The sequence below is a fragment of the Cannabis sativa genome, chromosome 8 (genome assembly GCF_029168945.1).
Source record: "Cannabis sativa cultivar Pink pepper isolate KNU-18-1 chromosome 8, ASM2916894v1, whole genome shotgun sequence".
Taxonomy (NCBI): Eukaryota; Viridiplantae; Streptophyta; class Magnoliopsida; order Rosales; family Cannabaceae; genus Cannabis; species Cannabis sativa.
In genome coordinates this window covers 2,257,068-2,274,176 of record NC_083608.1, presented here as the reverse complement: position 1 = coordinate 2,274,176, position 17,109 = coordinate 2,257,068, and the positions used below count along the sequence as shown (strand labels likewise).

The 17,109-nt window shown below is 39.3% G+C and overlaps 1 protein-coding gene across 1 annotated transcript; it reads left to right on the top strand.

Annotated features, from left to right (window-relative positions):
* Positions 1–15,135: 15,135 nt before the first annotated feature.
* Positions 15,136–15,844, top strand: LOC133030102 (uncharacterized mitochondrial protein AtMg00860-like; the record flags this gene model as incomplete). The annotated part of the gene is made up of 1 exon (XM_061102317.1): positions 15,136–15,844. A coding segment is annotated over exon 1 (678 nt), but the record flags the coding sequence as incomplete, so codon positions are not given.
* Positions 15,845–17,109: the final 1,265 nt, after the last annotated feature.

The following is a 17,109-nucleotide window of genomic DNA, read 5'->3' as shown; positions in this document are numbered from 1 at the left end:
TGGTGCCAAAAATGTATAGAACTTTCCTTAGACTGAATAAGTACCTTTCCTGTAACTTTAACATTCAATCCCTTCCTGGTAGACCTAGAGACTTCAGATAGGTCTTTACACTTCTCCAAAATCCCTATTCCACCCCCAGAGTAACAACCATCTTATCAGAAAGATTTACTAGTACAAAGGCAAATTTCAAAATCTGATATGGTGTAGTCTAAGAGTTTTAAACACACCCTTATAGACTAACATATAGTTCCTCTTCTTAATCTTAAGATTTACTTGATTGTCTTCCAATGTTCTTCTCCTAGATTAATCTGATACCTACTCATTACTCCCACTCAACAACAGGTGTCTGGTCTAAGGCATACAAAAGCATATCTAAGACCTCTCACTGTTGATTTAAGAAATTCTTTCATGGCTTTATCTTTTCTAGAATAGTTGAGACTTTTCCTTAGATAAATAAAATCTATGTCTAAGAAGGTGTGAAGCTTCTATAGATTGTCGTTAGAAAGAAAAATGCTTCAGCATCCTACTAAAGTAAGTTGCTTGCATTAGAGTAAGTAATTACCAGGTATACCACAAGCCATAGGTTTAGATGAACTCAATCCTATAATACTAGGAACAGGAAGTTTTGTTAAGTCCATTGAATGGACTTATAAACAAAAATTTCCTTTTATGTCCTTGTAATAGAAAACTTTAGGTTATTCCATGTGAATGGATTAAACCATAGTTCTTTTGGCTTTCTTCTTAGTTTCTTATCTTGACAATCCATTACTTGTTTAAACTCACAATGGATTTTAATCACTAGTGTCTCCCAAGTCATAAGAAGGTGAGTTCCTAGAAACTCTCCCACTACTACAAGGTACCGTGAATTATGTCTAAGAAAACTAAATGGTATTAACCTCTTTGGTTGTGACAAGATAACAAAGGCAGTGGGATCATCATATGATAAATAAGATGATAGAACACTTTTGGAATCAAGAATTAAATATCTCCTTTATTTGCTACTTTATTTTCAGACTTAGTCATTTTCTTAGAAAAGTAGTATTTGTTTAAACAAACACTTTCTTATCTATTGACTATGGGATGGTCCACCCCTAATCACTTAGAATAGCTAGCAAACCATGGTTAATAGTTCTAGCTTTTCTTAAGATTTCGATTAGGTCATCCATGAATCTAGTAATGATTTACATTAAGTATACAACCATTACATCATTCTGAAATTGTATTACCATAGAAGGAATTAGGCAACGACTAGTAACTAATCATCAACATGCAACTCGAAATTTCTGGGGAGGTAAGTTTGGATAAAATTCAAAAATCAATTTAATGATCTTTGAACTGCATATCTACTAACTATTTCTCTACCCCTATCAGTTCGCAAGATCTTTAACCACTTACCTTAATGGTTTTAACCATTGCTAGAAATTAATGAAATTATTCAAACATTTCAAATTTCTTGCTAAAAGGTATAATCAAGAGTTATCGTTTTAAGAATACAACGAAAAACTCATATCCACCCCTGAATGTACATCCATCTTCGAATGAGATGAACTACTTTCAGTGGATATAGGCATATTAACTCTTTGCAGAGATTGATCTTGTCAAATCCACTATGAACAAGATACAAATGCCATAGATTAAAAAAATGTGGTAGTGTCTTTTGATGACATAGGTTTAGTTACATCAAAGAGTTCTTAGAATACTGCAAGTGGATCCTGGTCACAGAATACCTAACTCATATTCCATACAGTTTTAATCCATTAATAGAAGATGGATATTAAACACTTGAGAAAGTGTAACTGTATTGTATTCTGGAATTAGAAATATAAGAAAATTTCTATTTGGAATCTAAAATTAAAGTCAAAGACTTAAATTTATACCAAATATAATGAGTAATTCTATCTTGGACCAGCACTACTAATACAAACTCTAAGTAAGATTTGCCCATACAAGTAGGAGATTTCTAAGATTGAGGATTTATATCAATTGGGAATAGAATTTCGGGATAATAATCATATGCGTCATTTAAATTTCTTAAGAGAAAATATAGAATGACATGAAATGATTTATAGACCATTCATCCAATGATATGTTATTGAGCTAATTCGAAATGAATAAGCTAAGAGGAATTAGGATAATTTGGTTTAAAATAAGAATCCAACGATGCTTCGATTAACGAAAGTCAAAGTTATCTTATTTATACAATCTTCTTGTTTCATATCGTAAAAATACTAGTCTAAGGTGTCATCAATTGATGAACAGCTAGATGTCGCATATACAATATTTATCTTTCGAGATCTAACACTATTATGTATGTCTAATGGTGAAAATCCACTAGGGATTTATCTCATTAGATAAACAAGCCAAGTTAGACCAACAATGAAGATTCGAAATTAAACTACAACTTAATAACAGAAAATAACATGGTTCAATATAAATTCATACACAATTCAGAAATTATAAACATATAGCATGTAGGAATGACAAGTGAAAATACTAAAACTTACAATCCTAAATAATTTCCAAGGTTTTCAACAAACTGATATCAGTGTCCTGTTTAGGCGAGAGTCAAAGCTACCATCCATTGAATAGAGTTGTCAGCTCATCTAAAATGTTAAACATTCTAGCAACCTTTTATTCGATCAAGATTGGAATTCAGCGTTGTCCTGTTTAGGCGAGAGTCAAGGCAATTCTATCTTATGAGCTTCCACCATTATTTCGCAATTTGCAAGTCAAATATGGTCATTAGGGTGATCCATACCATATAAAACACTTACAAACTACTTATCTTTCGAGATTAAACGGTGCGAAATTGCTAATGAACGTTCCTCCAATAGGGAGGATTACTCATTCAAACAAACCCGGTGTAAAACTCACAATGGAGATCGAATGTCTTTTAATTAAAAGCTCATTATTTAAAAAGAGTTGTATTTTCTTTGATTCTCTTTATTTATTCTATTTATTTTAAATATATATTTATTTAATTAAAATTTCCAATTTAGAATGAAAAATTCTAAATATAAATTTTAATTTAATATTTATAAACTTTACTTAGATGGATATGAAAATAACATGAATTATTTCCATCTTAGTAATAATTTCCAATAAATATTTAGAAAAATATTCAATTTAAGTTGTTACAAAATTAATTTAAATTAATTTACAACTCAAATTTTATTTTCTATAAATATATATTGCATTTCGAAAAATTAAAGTACTTAAGAATACAATTTTCGAAAAATGCATGTTAAAATTAAAAATAAATCCTGGTAAAATTATTCTAATTTAATGTTGGCCCAAAATTAATTAATAAAATTAATTTACAACAAAAAATATAATTTTCCTATTTAATTAAATATGTATAAGAAAAATTTAAAATATTTAAGTATGATGATGAAAATCAACTTAAATATTAATTTTCTATTTAATTAAATACACTAGAAAACTACTTCAAGCAAAACTATCACCTATCTAGATTTTCCTTTGACTAATAAATTAAATTTATAATAAAATATATTTTACTTCATTTATTTTAATTAATCAATAATTGAAAAAATCATTGATTTAAGTTGGTCCAAAATTAAAATAAATAATTACAACTTTAATCTATTTTTCAAATAAAATTCAAAATTCCAGCATTTAAGAAATGCAATTTTGAAACTTGATTAATAAAAGAAAAAATATATTTTGAAAATTATTTAAATTTAGTTGGAAAAATTAATTTCAACTAAAAATAATTTTCTATTTAATTAAGTGTCATGAAAAAGAAATATTTAAGTATGATGATGAAAAGCAACTTAGATATTTAATTTTCAAATTAATTAAATGTATTAAATTCAAGAAATAAATAATTAAGTGTAGAGAAGGCTTAATTATTAATCTCTAGTTTAATACTAGGAAAAATATACTTAAAATAAATTGTACCAAAATTAATTAAATAAATAATTAATTTCACAATGTATAATATTTTCCTATTTAATATTAGAAATAATGAGTAGTGTAGAAATAACTATCTAGAAAATATTTTATTGGACTAAGTATCTTTTCCACAAAATTTGAAAAAATATCTAATTTGAGTTGTATTAGAAAAAATCTAGAACTTAAATATTTTCAAATTTAAATTTAATTAAATATCAAAAATTAAGTTGTAACCACTTAATTTGAAAATATTCCATTTTAAGTTAATATTTAAAAAGATATTAACTTAAAAAATATCTAAAATATTCCATTTTAAGTTAATATTCGAAAAGATATTAACTTAAAAAATATCTAAAGAATCTTAATAACCAATGCCTAAAATTCTTCAACTTAATTTTGAAATTTTAAATCCAAAAGATATTCAGATTTAAGTAGGTTAGTTGTAGATAACTAAACATCAACTTAAATAGGAATATTTAATGAAAAATTTAAATTAAGCTTCAGAAAGAATCTAGATGGTTATAATTCTATATTTAATTAAATACAAGAAAATACATATAGTTTAGCTTAGACTATAAAATTCTTTAAACTATGATTTTCTTAAATTAATTTCAAAATAAATGAAATTAATTATGTTGCTAATCAATTTTATTAGGTTATACTAGCTTAATTAACCTAGTACAGTTATTCAAATCAGGCAAATGGGCCTTCACAATTGGGGTGGTTCATGTGAGGGGGTGCTGGGTTCAGTATGTCGTACCCACTTCTATTACTCCGAACTCTCACACAAGGCCCAAAAGAGAGGAATTTAACCTTAAAATGAACAACTGTTATTAATTGAATAGGCCCAAAAACTAATTGGGCCTAAATAAAATCTATCAAGAACTATGATAATTTATTTAGCAACAACAACCTATATGCATCTATAATGAAAACACATAGGCTCACACAGGCACTCTTTGGATGGGTCCTATCATGTTGCTAGGTCATACACAGATGAAAGAAGATTATAAATATACCTGTTACAAATTATTAACTTGACCAAGGGAGCCATCAGATCATTAGATCTGGCAAAAAGTAACCATGGCTATTTGCAATCAAGTAATAATAGGTTTTGAAAACTTACACACAAGCTAAAACACATACTCCTGCAACAAGGTTAGCTGGATAGTTGGATGTAGGATTTATTTAATTTTAAATTAAATAATTTCGAAATAATTAATTAAATAAATAAAATATTTATTTTCGAAAATTTCAAATAAAATAAAAAATTTTGAAAATTTTAAACAAAAATTTAAATTTAAAATTAAACCTACAATTTTGAAAAATTAGGTTTCAACCAACCTAAATATCATTTCAAAATTTGCTAACTACTTTTAAAAATTAAATGTTATTTTATAAATAAAAATTAAATAAAAAATTAAAGAAAGATAAATGAATATCTTTTTCAGATTTTAAATGTAATTTAAATAAATAAAATAACAAAATTTAAAAGTTAGCAAAATATCCTACATCTATTTAAAATTACATTATTATAGTTATCTTATTTTAAATTTAAATAAGGTCAAATTATTTAAAAGAAGATTTAATTTAAAAATTTAAAATCTGACCTTAAATTTAAAAATAAGATAAGATATAATCAAATTTAAAAATAAGATAGATTATTAAGCAAAAAAAGATAGATACTAACTATTTTTAAATTCAAATTACACTAATATTTTGAATTAAATTTAAAAAATATTAAATTAATTCATTATGATAATTACAATTGAATTAGGAATAGTAATAGTATAAATACAGAACTACACAAAAAATCGGAAGTTAATTCCATGAAAAAGCATGAAAAAACGAAGAAAAACGAAAAAATTGTGAGCTGTACGGACAGTATGCCAAGCATACTGTCCATGGGTGCACTTAGGGCTGCGTGGGCGTGAAAAGTAGGCGCACTTGCAGCCTCTCCGTGCGCGCACGTGGTGCAGCGACACAACCCGATTTTTTCGAAACTTCAAAAAATCATAACTAATTCAAATTAAATCGAAATTGAGTTCTGTAAAAAAGTAACTTGCTTAATTTTTTCCATACTATCCAATAAAAATAATTCCAGAAACAACAGGTATTCAATTATTTTTCTTGAAAATTCACAAACATCAATCAATCATCAAATAACACTTAATACAACATGATACCATCCAAAAACAAACAAACAATCGTTTTAAAGTCCAAATTTCTTGCAAGTAAATTAATTACCATGGCTCTGAGGCCAGTTGTTGGAATTTATTTTACCAGGATCTTAGATCTACTCACAAGTATGTTGATTAACACCCTAAATATGAACTTTCTAAAACGATGAAATAAACACATATAAAGTTTAGGAAACCTTACATTGGGTGCAGCGGAATATAATGACTCCTTCCGTTCAGATATCTAGCCCTTGATTCCTTTCTGTAGCAGAGCATTATCAATATCTAAACCTGGATCTCTTTCTCTGAATCTTTGATGCTGAAAGTCTTTCTTCACGATCTTCCTCACTATGGTTGAGGTATCACTTGCTGTGTGTGGGCACTACTCATACACTAAGAATTTCGAAATTGAAGGAAGAAGAGAGAGAAAGTGGGTTCGGCCAAAGATAGGGAGAGAGAGAGGCTCAGTTTTTTCTGAATCAGAAGTGTCAGAAGAAAAGTGTAATTTTCCTGAAGCCTTCACTATCTATTTATAGCATTCCACTAGGGTTAGGTTTGAATTATTTGGCATTAAAATAATGAAAATATCAGAGGTAAATTCCTATAAAAGTGGCCGGCCCTATACATGTGGATTTGGGCCTCACTTTTTGCAATTTTGCAGTTTTCTCAATTCTGCATCTGATTTTCTCAAAAACGCCAATTTTCTAATTCAACCATTTAAATGCAAATTCTAACTATTTAATAACTATAAATAATTATTAAATAATATTGTCATTTATCATATTTATTAATTAAACCATACAAAGTATCATAATTAACAAATATGCCCCTAATAACTCTTTCTTTACAATTTCACCCTTACTTAGTGAAAAATTCACAAATAGACATAGTCTAATTTGAGAATTATAATTGATTAATCAAAACCAATTACATGAGTCTTACAAGCAATATTATCTCAACTAGTGCGGGGACCATGGGTCTATATAACCGAGCTTCCAATAAGTAGATCGAGAATTTAGCACTAAAATTCACTAACTTATTAATTCGTCGTTGAATCCACGCATAGAACTTAGAATTGCACTCTCAGTATATAGAATGCTCTATATGTTCCACCATATAGATGCATCATTAGTTATCCATTGTGTTGCCCCTGATTTCGCCCAATATACGTGGATCAACCGGACAGGGACACGTGGATCAGATAATTTATAAATATTTGCTAAGTCTTTGTATGCCACAAGGAAACATCTTGGACATAGGTCCCGGAGGAGGCACCCGGAGTTCAAGGTGCTCCCGGAGGCTCACGTAGCACTAAAGCATCTCAATGAGGTGTCAGGCTTCTCCTGAGCAATCAAGTCGCATTAAATGCTGCATGGGAGGAAGCGTGTTGGGACTGCAACACGCAATAAAGTCTGACGGCACAACCTCCAACCAGCAGCGCCACAGTAATGATCATTTAAGTCTAGCGACGGCTACACTGTGAAGAGTCACGTCAATCACAAGGCAAAAAGGACATTCCTCATAAAAACCCTACAACACCTAGAGATTTGACCATGCATTACTCATGGTATATTCATTGGGAATACCCAACTTTATGGATACTTACAGATACACTTGTAAGAACAATTCTAGGGATTACCCCACCAAAACAATATAAATACCCCCTCAAAGCTCATTAAAGGGGATCGAGAATCTTGGCCTGCATATGAGCAAGAAGAGTAAATACTCACCAAGAACATTCTCTGTAATTATAAGGGTGACATCCTCCCAAGTATAAATTCTGTATTAAATACATCCATAAATAACAAAGACTCGTGGACTAAGGCTCATTAACGCCCCAACCACGTAAAAATCCTTCTCTCACTTTCTTACAGCTCAATAGTATAATCATATTTTATTAGTTGCCGAAAACCTCGGTCAACATTTTGGTGCTTTCATTGAGAGCTGAAGAAAACTGCTACAAAACAAGCATTTGACTTCACAAATATGGTGGAGACAAGAAGTACTCGTCAGCCTCGCCCTCTGGAATACGCTCAAGACCCAAACGAGGAAGATGTAGCCTCAAGAGCAGCAGAGGAGTCCGAGGAAGAAGAAATAGTCCCCGATGATGACTACGAGGGAAACCTCGACGAGTATGCCTATGATGAAGGTAGTTACTCAGAACTGGTGCTTCTTAGACAAAAAGCTATCGATCACGAAGCTGAGATCGAAGCTCAGAAAGCGCAAAACCAGAAAATGCAGGAAGTGATGCTGGCCATGCAAAAAGCCATGGAAGCAGCTGGCATTCACATACACCCCAAGGCAATGACTCCTGGGCCCGACAAGGAGCCAGCGACGTCTTCACCTAATTCCCAGCAGCAGAAATCTAGGGAACCTAGCCCTATAAGGTATCCTGCTGAAGGGAATCAAACAAAAAACCCTACTTCTACCCCTGGGCGAAAGAAAAAAGTGCAGGATCCGCGAAAGGTCCGCTCAGATTTCCCTAAATGGAGGGGTCCGCAGAGGGGCAAGCCCCAAAAAGGGAGTCTTGGCCCTCAGGATCGAGCGGACCGAAAAAGCATTTCTGTACACCAGGAACCCGGGGGTAGAGGGAGAAGAGGACAGAGATGTCCTCCCGTTGATCTGAGAAATCAAATCAATGGGAACCAAGGTGATCTTCGGGATCACCTTGACCAAAAACGAGACGGACCCGTGGTTTCCTCGGGTACGTTGAATGAAGGAATTATGGCGGAACTCGCCATACTCCGAAAAGACATTGCCCGAGTCTCCCGGAGGCAGAAGGGAGACGACTCCGACTCGGACAGCGAGGATCGAGAGCCATGTGCCAAGCACATCCTAGAAGCGGAGCTCCCCAAAAACTTCAAGATGCCCGAAATGGCAGCATATACCGTGAACTCCGATCCCAGCGACCACCTGTCACGGTTCAACCGTGTCATGACGGTCATGAGGGTCAGCAATGACGCCAAGTGTCTGTGCTTCCCACTCACTCTAGGTGGGTCCGCGGAGGAATGGTTCAAAAAACTGGAACCAGGATCCGTGGGCTGTTGGAACAAGCTACAGACCAACTTCCGGAGACAGTTTGTCGCCGCAAGAAAGGTCAACCTGGAGGTCAGTGCCTTGACTAATATCAAGCAACTGCCCACCGAGACCTTGAAGAATTACATCAAGAGGTTCCGAGAGGAACCCTCGAAAACCAAGAAAGTTGATGACGGACAACAGCTTGCACTTCTCCAAGCAGGCATCCGTACTGGGAGTCCTTTCTGGAATGAGTTGCAGGAAGAAGGAGCTGCTAGCCTCCAGGACTTCCAGAAGAGAGTCCAAAAATATATCAACCTCGAAGAAGCCCAAATCGTGGCTTACGGGGGCTACTATCCCACCGAAGTGGCAGGATATATGCCAAGAGTATCGCCCTTGGGTACTACCCCGACTGCGACCTCACAAACAAGTGGTATACAGTTCTCTGCTACCCCCGGGTATAGCCAGGGCCAAGCTTTGGCACCAGCATCTTCTCATTTTGGCAACCCGTCCGGAGTGAATGGGCAAGCTCCTTCACATTCTGCTCCGGCTGCTAGCTTAACAGGCCCTTCCCAGGGATCAAGGAGTAAAAGGTCCTCCAAAGGCAGCACCCGGACGGGAGAGAAGCGCCAGAAAAAGGGATACACCCCCCAATATACTCAATACACGGAGCTGTCGGACTCCCAAGAACGTGTGTACTTCGCTTCTAGGCAAAATACACACTACCGGAGACCACAGCCGTTGTACAAAGACAGCTCCCAGAGAGATCCGAGCAAAAGATGCGAGTACCACAACGACATTGGTCATAGCACCAATGAATGTAAGAATCTCAAGGATGAGATCGAAAATCTAATCCGATTGGGCCACCTCTATGAGTGGATCAAGAATAGGTTGCCCTACCTCAATCCGGGTCAGGTGGCCGGGGGTATGCCTCCGGGAACACCAGGGGGTACAGCAGGAGTATTGGCTCCAGCTGCTCCCGCAGGTGACGCCCTGCATATCCCCGGACTGCTGCCCCGGCCTAATGGACAGGTAGCCATGATCTCTGGAGGTCCCCATATCGGAGGGAATACCCGCAAGGAGCGTAAGCTGTAAAGCCCGCTTAGTTAATTTGGAAATTAGCTGTTATTTATGTTAATCAGGAAATTATTTATAGCTATTTAAATAATTTATTATGGAATTCAGATATGCATGAGTATGTTATCAGCAGTTGTTATATTTCGCATTTCCGGTGTCCGGTATTTTGGAACGCGGCGTTTGGCTCAGTAGAAATCACAACTTAGTATGTTAGTATTTTGGGGACGGGTTTAGACATTGGGAATGTCGGGAATGGCCGGGAATTTAGAATGTCCCAAAAATACCCCTTTAGTATGTTTTGCATGATTTTATGGTGGAGGGGCAAAATGGTCTTTTTGCCCCATTAGTGTTTTGTTTTGTATGATTTATTAATTGGAAAATAAATGATTATTTATGTGATTATTTGGCTGAAGTAAATGTGTTATATTCCCTTTTTCTAAAATTTCAACACTTAGGCAATTTTAAAGGAAATTTCAAAAACTCACACACTCACACAACTCTCTCTCTCTCTTTCGGCCAAACCTTGAGCAGCAAGGAGGGGATTTTCTCCTTGGATTTTGGCTAGTTGTTCATCATCTCTTAGGGTTCATCTCAAGCTAGGTTGGTTCATGTCTCTCCTCCTTTAATTTCTTGAAAAACTATGTGTAAAATGATGATGCATGCATGAGTTTTGAGTAATTGTTGCTGCTGTGGTTTTGTTATTTTTCTAGGGTTCAAAGCATGATTATTTTGATGATGATTGAGTTGTTTGATGCTTGTTAGTTAGGATTGTTCAAGCTCTTAATTTGTATGTGAAAAAGTATGGTTTTTGAAGGAAAATGTGTGATTATGTTGCTGTGATATTGCTGGGTGTTTCTGTATGTTTTCTGAGGTGATTATATGCTTAGTTAAGTAGAATTAACTAGGCTAGGGTGTATGTTAGTGGGTTTAACCAAGTTTGAGTTCTTGAACTCAAAGCTTGGTCTTTAATGGTGAATTTTGCTTGTGAGGTTTCTGGGTAGGTTTGAGGCCTTGGAATGGTCATTTGGGACCTATGTAGGAGGTCTGGAAAGTTTGGGACCATTTGGGTTCGAATTGGTCAAGTTATGGGAATTTTTGGTTGCTGCCTGCGAGGAACCGAAATTCCGGTTGAGCATCCGGAATTCCGGATGGGGGTTCGCATTTTCCCGGTAACCGGAATTCCGGTTGGGCAACCGGACTTCCGGATGGGGGATTTTTCCGAACCCTAATTTTCCTCGTTTTTGGGTTTTTAGGGGTATTGCCATGCTTTTTATCGATAGGGAAACTTTTAGTTTCGAGTTTTAGTCCCCGGGAAGTGATTTAGCGTGTCACTTATAGCGTTGTGATTTTTATGGTTTAGGAGCCGATGTCCGCCGTTCGGCTTCGGTTCCGGTCGGGTTGGCCAAGCACACACGAAATCGGAATCCAGGTAAGATTAGTATAACAGTATGCATATGTAGATTACATGTTTAGCGTGCATGTAGGAAGCCTGTTAGATTACATTAGATATGTATTAGGCTTCGAACCATCCAACCCTGTCACGTCGGTACAGGCTGGAGTATGACCAGCAGCCGGAGTATGACCGGTTTGACCGATCAGCCGACACTTGGTTGGTGGTTCCGTGCTATTGACGTATCCCGTCGGTACAGGCTGGAGTATGACCACAGCCGGAGTATGACCGGTTCGACCGATCGGGAGGATATAGTAACACGTCGGTACAGCCGGAGTATGACCAAGCCGGAGTATGACCGGCTCGACCGATCGGGTTGTTACGTGTCAATAGTACCGTCCCCTGAACGTTCAAAACTCAGTACCATGTTGGACATGGCAGTAGTGCTCAGTACCATGTTGGACATGGCAGTAGCGGGACTCAGTATCGTGTTGGACACGGCAGTCAGTTTTATGTATGATATTATTATGCTTTTCTTACTGAGTCTGTCGACTCACAGTTTACGTGCATGTGTAGGTAAAGGCAAGGCAGTTGCTGATGGACCGTGAGCGAGCTTATGGGATTGTACATGTCGGGGCGGTTAGGCCTGGAGCGTACGATCCTCGGGACAGCACGGCTGAGATTTTGTAATTGTCGTTAGACGACTTTATTTTGATGTAAAAGTTGAACAGTGAAAACGTTTGTAAATATTTTTATAAATCGGGATCCCGAGACTTTTTGGTAAAATGGTTTATAAGTTTAATGAAAAAGCAAAATTTTAATTAATCACGTTTTTCCATAAACCTCGTTGATTAGCAACGAGCTGCACAGTATGTTTAAAAATCACGTAATACGCCTAAGTTAGTTAGGGTGTTACAACTTGGTATCGTAGCCGCCAGTTGTCTTAGAAGATCGTCACGACATGTACAATCATCATCAGCAGTTAGCTCGGTTCACGGTTCAGTAAGCCTTTATTGCTTTAGTAGTTTATTTTATTCAGTTATGAAAAGAAAAGCCTGTTAGGAAGCATGTTAGTAGCCTGATAGTAGAATAGGCGCATGTTTCATTTCTAATTTCCAAATTAAGCGGCATTAGTAAGCTCGCCTTGAATACGACCTGATATGCCAACTCTTGGTTTCGCAGGCGGTTCTAACTAGATGGACGCCAGGCGGACCACGAGGAGTCAGGGAAACTCCGTAGGGTCGAATCAGGGACAGGGAGCTCAGTTTCCCCCACCTGCTAGGGGCCGAGGCAGAGGTCCCCGAGGCAGGGCTCGTGGTCGGGGTGATGAGAACCCGCCACAGGCTGCCCGAGCTCCCCGGCCGATCGTGGAGCCCGAACCGGGAGTTGCGGTTTGCGGAGATGCAAGCCAGATCGAAGAACAAGACCTCGAGATTCGAGGAGGTTAAGACGAGCGGGGTGCTCCCTGCGGTTCCAAAGGTGCAAGTAGTTCCGGTGGCACCTGCCCCTGCCGCCTGTGCCGAGATGGTAGTGGCGGCCCACAGATTGGAACCTTTATATGAGCGGTTCCGGAAGCAAGCACCTCCGGTATTCCTGGGAGGTCCAGATGTGTCGAAAGCCGAGCAGTGGCTTACGGTGATCACCAGGATTCTGAACTTCATGGGTGTCACCGGCAACGACAGAGTGGTGTGCGCCACATTTCAGTTCCAGGAGGATGCCCTGGTATGGTGGGACATGGTGTCTCAGATTCATGATGTCACCACCATGACTTGGGAGAGGTTCCAGGAACTTTTCAACGCGAAGTACTACAACGAGGCGGTTAGAAGCGCCAAGAGAAAGGAATTCGTTCACCTGACCCAGCGGGAGAACATGAGTGTCACTGAGTATACTACTCAGTTTGACCGGTTGGCGAGGTTAGCCTCGGGAATTGTGCCGACCGACTTCAGCAGAAAGGAGAAGTATCTGGACGGGTTGAATCCCAAGATCAGGCATGACCTGATGATTACCACAGACGACAGCACCACCTACGCTCAGATGGTGGAGAAGGCACTGCGAGCTGAGGGCGCAGTGGGGTGCATGTCAGAGTCAGCTAGTACTCCGGTTGGTGGCGGAGCTCCTACCCCTCCTGCATCAGGCTTTAGCAGGGGGAGTAGTGGTTCGGCCATTGATCAGAGGAAGAGGGCACCCACTGCTTCCGGCGGCTCGAGTCAGAACAAGAGGTTCCGGGGGAACCAGAACAGAGGGAGTCGTCCTGGTGGTAATGAGACTCGCTTCTCCTATCCCGAGTGCCCTATCTGCAAGAGGCATCATCGGGGAGAGTGCAAGGGGCAGGGATGCTTTCATTGTGGCATGCCCGGGCACTTCAAGAGGGAATGTCCCCAGCTCCGGCCGGAGGCACCGAGAGCTCCAGCGATGCCCACTCCGGCCTGGGGTATTCGCGATCACGCAGGCTGATGCAGATGCCAGCCCATCAGTTGTTACAGGTCAGATTCTTATTAACGACTCGTTTTATTCAGTGCTGTTTGATTCTGGGGCTACACGTTCTTATGTGGCGGCCAGAGTCTTTAGTAAGTTGGGTAGACCCTTTGATAGATATGAGTCAGGGTTTGGAACCCTGTTACCTGGCGGAGAATTGGTTATCTCCAATAGGTGGATTAGGTCTATGCCGATCAGGATAGATGGTAGAGAGTTGAGCGCTGATCTGATAGAGATGAGCTTAGTCGAATTCGATATTATTTTAGGAATGGATTTCCTATCTAAATATTCGGCGAGCATTGATTGCAAGAGGAAGATGGTGGTCTTCCAACCAGAAAGTGAAGAACCGTTCGTATTTGTGGGTTCGGTTCAGGGATCTCGGATCCCGGTGATCTCGGCTATGTCAGCGAGAGAATTATTGCACGGTGGGTGCTTAGGGTTTCTGGCCGTGGTGGTGGACACCACTCGGCCAGACACCATTCGGCCAGAGGACATCAGTGTGGTTCGGGAATTTTTGGACGTGTTTCCCGAAGAACTTCCAGGGTTACCACCTCAACGGGAGATTGACTTCGTGATTGACTTGGCACCAGGGGTGGATCCGGTTTCTAAAGCCCCGTATAGGATGGCTCCAGCTGAACTTAAGGAATTAAAAATTCAGCTCCAAGGGTTGCTTGATATAGGGTTCATTCGGCCCAGTGTGTCACCTTGGGGAGCCCCGGTTTTGTTCGTGAAGAAGAAGGATGGATCTATGAGGATGTGCATCGACTACAGAGAGTTGAACAAGCTGACGGTGAAGAATAAATATCCATTACCTAGGATCGATGACTTGTTCGATCAGCTTCAGGGGAAGACGGTCTTTTCTAAGATTGATCTCCGTTCGGGTTATCATCAGTTGAGGATCCGAGAGGAGGACATTCCAAAGACGGCTTTCCGCACTAGGTATGGACACTACGAGTTCCTGGTTATGTCATTCGGACTAACCAATGCTCCTGCAGCATTCATGGACCTGATGAATAGAGTATTCAAGGATTTCCTCGATATCTGTGTAATTGTGTTTATCGACGACATCCTCGTGTACTCTCAGTCAGAAGAGGAGCATGAGTTACATCTCCAGATGGTACTGCAACGACTTCGAGAACATAGACTCTACGCCAAGTTCAAGAAATGTGAGTTCTGGTTGTCTCAGGTGTCCTTCCTAGGGCACATTGTGATTAAAGATGGGATCAAGGTGGATCCCGGGAAGATTGAATCCGTCAGGGATTGGCCGAGACCGAAGACAGTGACAGAAATCAGAAGCTTCTTGGGATTAGCTGGGTACTATCGTAGGTTCGTGGAGGGGTTCTCCAAAATTTCAATGCCCCTAACCGAGCTTACAAAGAAGAATCAGCGATTTATCTGGACAGATAAATGCGAAGCTAGTTTTCAGGAGCTGAAACAGAGATTGATTACTGCTCCGGTGCTAGCTTTGCCTTCGGACAAGGAGAAGTTCGTGGTCTATTGTGACGCATCCAAACAGGGTTTGGGGTGCGTATTGATGCAAGCCGATCGGGTTATCGCTTACGCCTCCCGTCAGTTAAAGGATTATGAACAGCGATACCCGACTCATGATTTAGAATTGGCCGCAGTGGTTTTTGCACTGAAGATTTGGCGGCATTACTTGTATGGGGAGAAGTGCGAGATCTATACCGACCATAAAAGTCTCAAGTATTTCTTTACTCAGAAAGATTTGAACATGAGACAAAGGCGTTGGTTGGAATTAGTGAAGGACTATGATTGTGAGATCCTTTACCATCCCGGGAAAGCCAATGTTGTGGCCGATGCCCACGAGCGTAAAGTGGTCCCGGGCGGTAGCTAGCATGGTTCAGATCTCACCTCAGCTAGCAGAGGATATGGTCAGGTCCAGCATTGAGTTTGTGGTAGGTCAGCTACACAACTTAACGCTGCAATCTGATCTGTTAGAAAGAATAAAAGTTGCTCAGACGACAGATCCGGAGTTAGTGAAGATCCGAGATGAGGTATTGGCTGGTCAAGCCAAGGACTTTTCAGTGTCAGATAGTGGGATGCTTTTGTATAAAGCCAGGGTTTGCGTCCCGAACAGTGTGGACTTGAGGAACGAGATCTTTGAGGAGGCTCATTCTACCCCGTATTCTCTGCATCCCGGCACCACCAAGATGTACCAAGACTTGAAACCGTACTTCTGGTGGAACGGTATGAAGAAGAATTTGGTAGAATTCGTATCGAGATGCCTCACATGTCAGCAGATCAAGGCTGAACATCAGAGACCAGCAGGGTTGTTGCAGCCTCTAACCCTACCAGAATGGAAATGGGAGGATATTACTATGGATTTTGTGGTCGGGTTACCTAGGACCACGGGTATGTATGATTCCATCTGGGTAGTGGTGGACCGATTTACGAAATCTGCTCATTTTCTGCCGGTCAGAACAACGTTTACAGTGGATCAGTTGGCAGAGTTATATGTCAGGGAGATAGTGAGACTTCACGGGGTACCGAAGTCTATAGTTTCGGACAGGGATCCGAAATTCACCTCCAAATTTTGGCAGAGTTTGCAACGGGCAATGGGTACGAAGCTAAAATTCAGTACATCATTTCATCCTCAGACAGATGGTCAGTCCGAAAGGACAATTCAGATATTGGAGGATATGCTGAGAGCCTGTGTTATGGACTTTGAGGGTTCATGGAGTAAATACCTACCGTTAGTGGAGTTCTCGTACAACAACGATTACTGCAGTACGATAGGGATGGCACCCTACGAACTGTTGTACGGTAGGAAATGTAGATCCCCTATCCACTGGGATGAGACAGGGGAGAGGAAATACCTAGGTCCAGAGTCAGTTCAGCGGACCAATGAGGCAATAGAGAAGATTAAAGCTAGAATGCTTGCCTCCCAGAGCAGACAGAAGAGTTACGCAGATCCGAAACGTAGGGATGTTGAGTTCCGAGTGGGGGACCATGTGTTTTTGCGAGTATCTCCGATGAAGGGGATTAAACGTTTCGGGAAAAGAGGCAAGTTATGCCCTAGATTTACAGGACCTTTCG